Source organism: Saccopteryx leptura, chromosome 2, assembly GCF_036850995.1.
Source record: "Saccopteryx leptura isolate mSacLep1 chromosome 2, mSacLep1_pri_phased_curated, whole genome shotgun sequence".
In the NCBI taxonomy this organism is placed as follows: domain Eukaryota; kingdom Metazoa; phylum Chordata; class Mammalia; order Chiroptera; family Emballonuridae; genus Saccopteryx; species Saccopteryx leptura.
In genome coordinates this window covers 37,321,644-37,323,932 of record NC_089504.1, presented here as the reverse complement: position 1 = coordinate 37,323,932, position 2,289 = coordinate 37,321,644, and the positions used below count along the sequence as shown (strand labels likewise).

Sequence of the window (2,289 nt, the reverse complement as noted above, 5' to 3'; positions counted from 1 at the left end):
AATTTTCCAAAATGCAGGTTGTATTTTAGTTTGGACAGCAATTAAGTAGTGACTGCTCCTCATTGCCATGCTCCCCACTCCATAGTAGAGCAGAAAATAACATAATGGGCACATACAAATTTCAGCTAGTCTGCACATGAACAAAGAAAGAAGTATAATTTTATTTTTACAAAATTTTAATTGTTACTTATCTTTTCAGAACAAAAATCAATGTTAATAATCACTTATTCTTGGTTCCAGATGATGTAGCCCAACCCCCTCTTCATTCTACAGAGTTGATGTTGCATTGTCAACAGGAAAGCCCCATTCTGATGTACGTTTTGGGGGCAGTTTTGTGATAAAACCAAGCCAAGTCTATGCTTATCATGTGGTTATTTCCTAGAAGGGCCCCTGTGTGCACAGAATCACATGCTACGCTGCTTCCTCCCACTGTCACTGGGAGAACATTTCTGATTCACAAGGTTCTTCATAGCGACCTTCACGTCCTTGTTCCTGAGGCTGTAGATGATGGGGTTGAGCATGGGGGTCAGCACTCCATAAAAGAAGGAGATAAGCTTGTCTGAAATATCCTGCTTGTTTGTCCCCAGTGGGTCCTTTGATTTGGGTTTTGCATACATGAAAAGAATAGCCCCATAGAAGATTACCACCACAGTAAGATGTGCAGAACAGGTAGAGAAGGCCTTTCGCTGGCCCTCAGCCGAGGGAATATTCAGGATGGTGGTTAGGATGAAGATGTAGGAGACAAGAATGAACAGAACTGGGACCCCCAAGAAAATCACGTTGGCCACTCCCATACTGATCACATTGATGGAGATGTCAGCACAAGCCAACTTCAGGACAGCTAGAATCTCACAGGTAAAGTGGTTGATGACATTGTCCCCACAGAAGGGTAATTGTATTGCAAGAGAGATCTGCACCAAGGAGTTGACTCCACCAGCCAGCCAGGAGCTGGCAGCCATGAGCACATAAGCAGCCTTGCTCATGACCACAGGGTATCTAAGGGGGTTACAGATGGCAACATAGCGATCAAACGCCATCATACCCAAAAGTACACACTCTGTGGCTCCCATGGCAAAAGAGAGAAACATCTGCACAGCACAGCCTGAGAAAGAGATGGTTTTCCTGGGGGTCAGGAAGCCATCCAAGACTAGAGGAATGAAAGAGGTTGTGTAGCAGATGTCCAGGAAGGAGAGGTTCCCCAGGAAGAAGTACATGGGTGTGTGCAGGCGGGAGTCAAGGATGGTCACCAGGATGAGGACCCCATTGCCCAGCAGGATCACCAGGTACATCAGCAGGATGAGCACAAAGAACATTTTCTCCAGCTTTGGCTGATCTGACAGCCCCAGCAAGACAAATTCTGCCACAATGGATTGGTTGGTCACTTCCATTTAAAGTTTTCTCTTCTACCCTCAGGAAAACTGAGGACAACAAACACATGTTTACGGGGGTCAATATGTGGGGATTACAATGAGATGCTTCCATTCTTATAATTAAATGAACACTTTGACACATTAATTTGTAATGTCAGTGTCTAAAGGATAAAATTCACTTTCTACTAAAGTTATCTTGAAACTCAAGATATATCACATCAAAAGAAGGAAAGGGAAAAAAAAAAAAAAAAAAAAAAAAAAGAAGGAAAGGGACAGCCCGGAAATCTAATTAAACCATGATATATGAAAGAATTTTAGCCAGATCAGTAGTGTTAACACACTTGAAGCAAAGGCTGTATAAGGTTAAACCTGCATGGGGACCATGAAACAGAAACCTAGAGGCTCAGCCTACCTGTTCCCAAATTGTCCCTGCAATGTCCTAGGAGGTTGTCATAATCAGTAATGCTGACTTCGGCAATTACCTCACTCTACTGGCTCCAATTCTGTGTATGCTTGTACAATAACTTTTCTGATGGTAATTTGGGTCCACCTGGAGTCCTATACAGAAGAAATGTGATGAACACAAGCCAGGAAGATGAGGGTCTGCCTAAAATTTACATTTGTTACTTGATACTTAGTTTATATTTCATCTCTTATGAATTTGTTTGGTGATCCCCTTTCATGACACTGTCAATACGAAGTTTCTGACCAATAGACTAGGGAGACCCTAACACAATCCCTTCCACACTCCCCCCAACCTCTAACCATGGCCTTTGTCCATAGCACTGCAGTTTCTGCAGTCTTCTCCAGCCCTGGGGGTTGGGGAACAAGAGTAGATTCCAAGGGCAAATGTCCTGTATGCCTCCCACTCTGAGCATCTGTGGCATTGTGACCAGGCTCTATGCTTCTGAAGCTATTC

General features: G+C 43.6%; 1 protein-coding gene across 1 annotated transcript; it reads right to left on the bottom strand.

Annotated features, from left to right (window-relative positions):
- Positions 1-404: 404 nt before the first annotated feature.
- LOC136391283 (olfactory receptor 13C7-like) lies at positions 405-1,388 on the bottom strand. The gene has a single exon (XM_066362852.1). It carries the CDS (start codon positions 1,386-1,388, stop codon positions 405-407), a length of 984 nt encoding a protein of 327 aa, XP_066218949.1.
- Between the last annotated feature and the right edge of the window lie 901 nt (positions 1,389-2,289).

Bases quoted from the DNA above. Each gene is read 5' to 3' on its own strand.
- LOC136391283 (XM_066362852.1), bottom strand. From the start codon at position 1,388: ATGGAAGTGACCAACCAATCCATTGTGGCAGAATTTGTCTTGCTGGGG.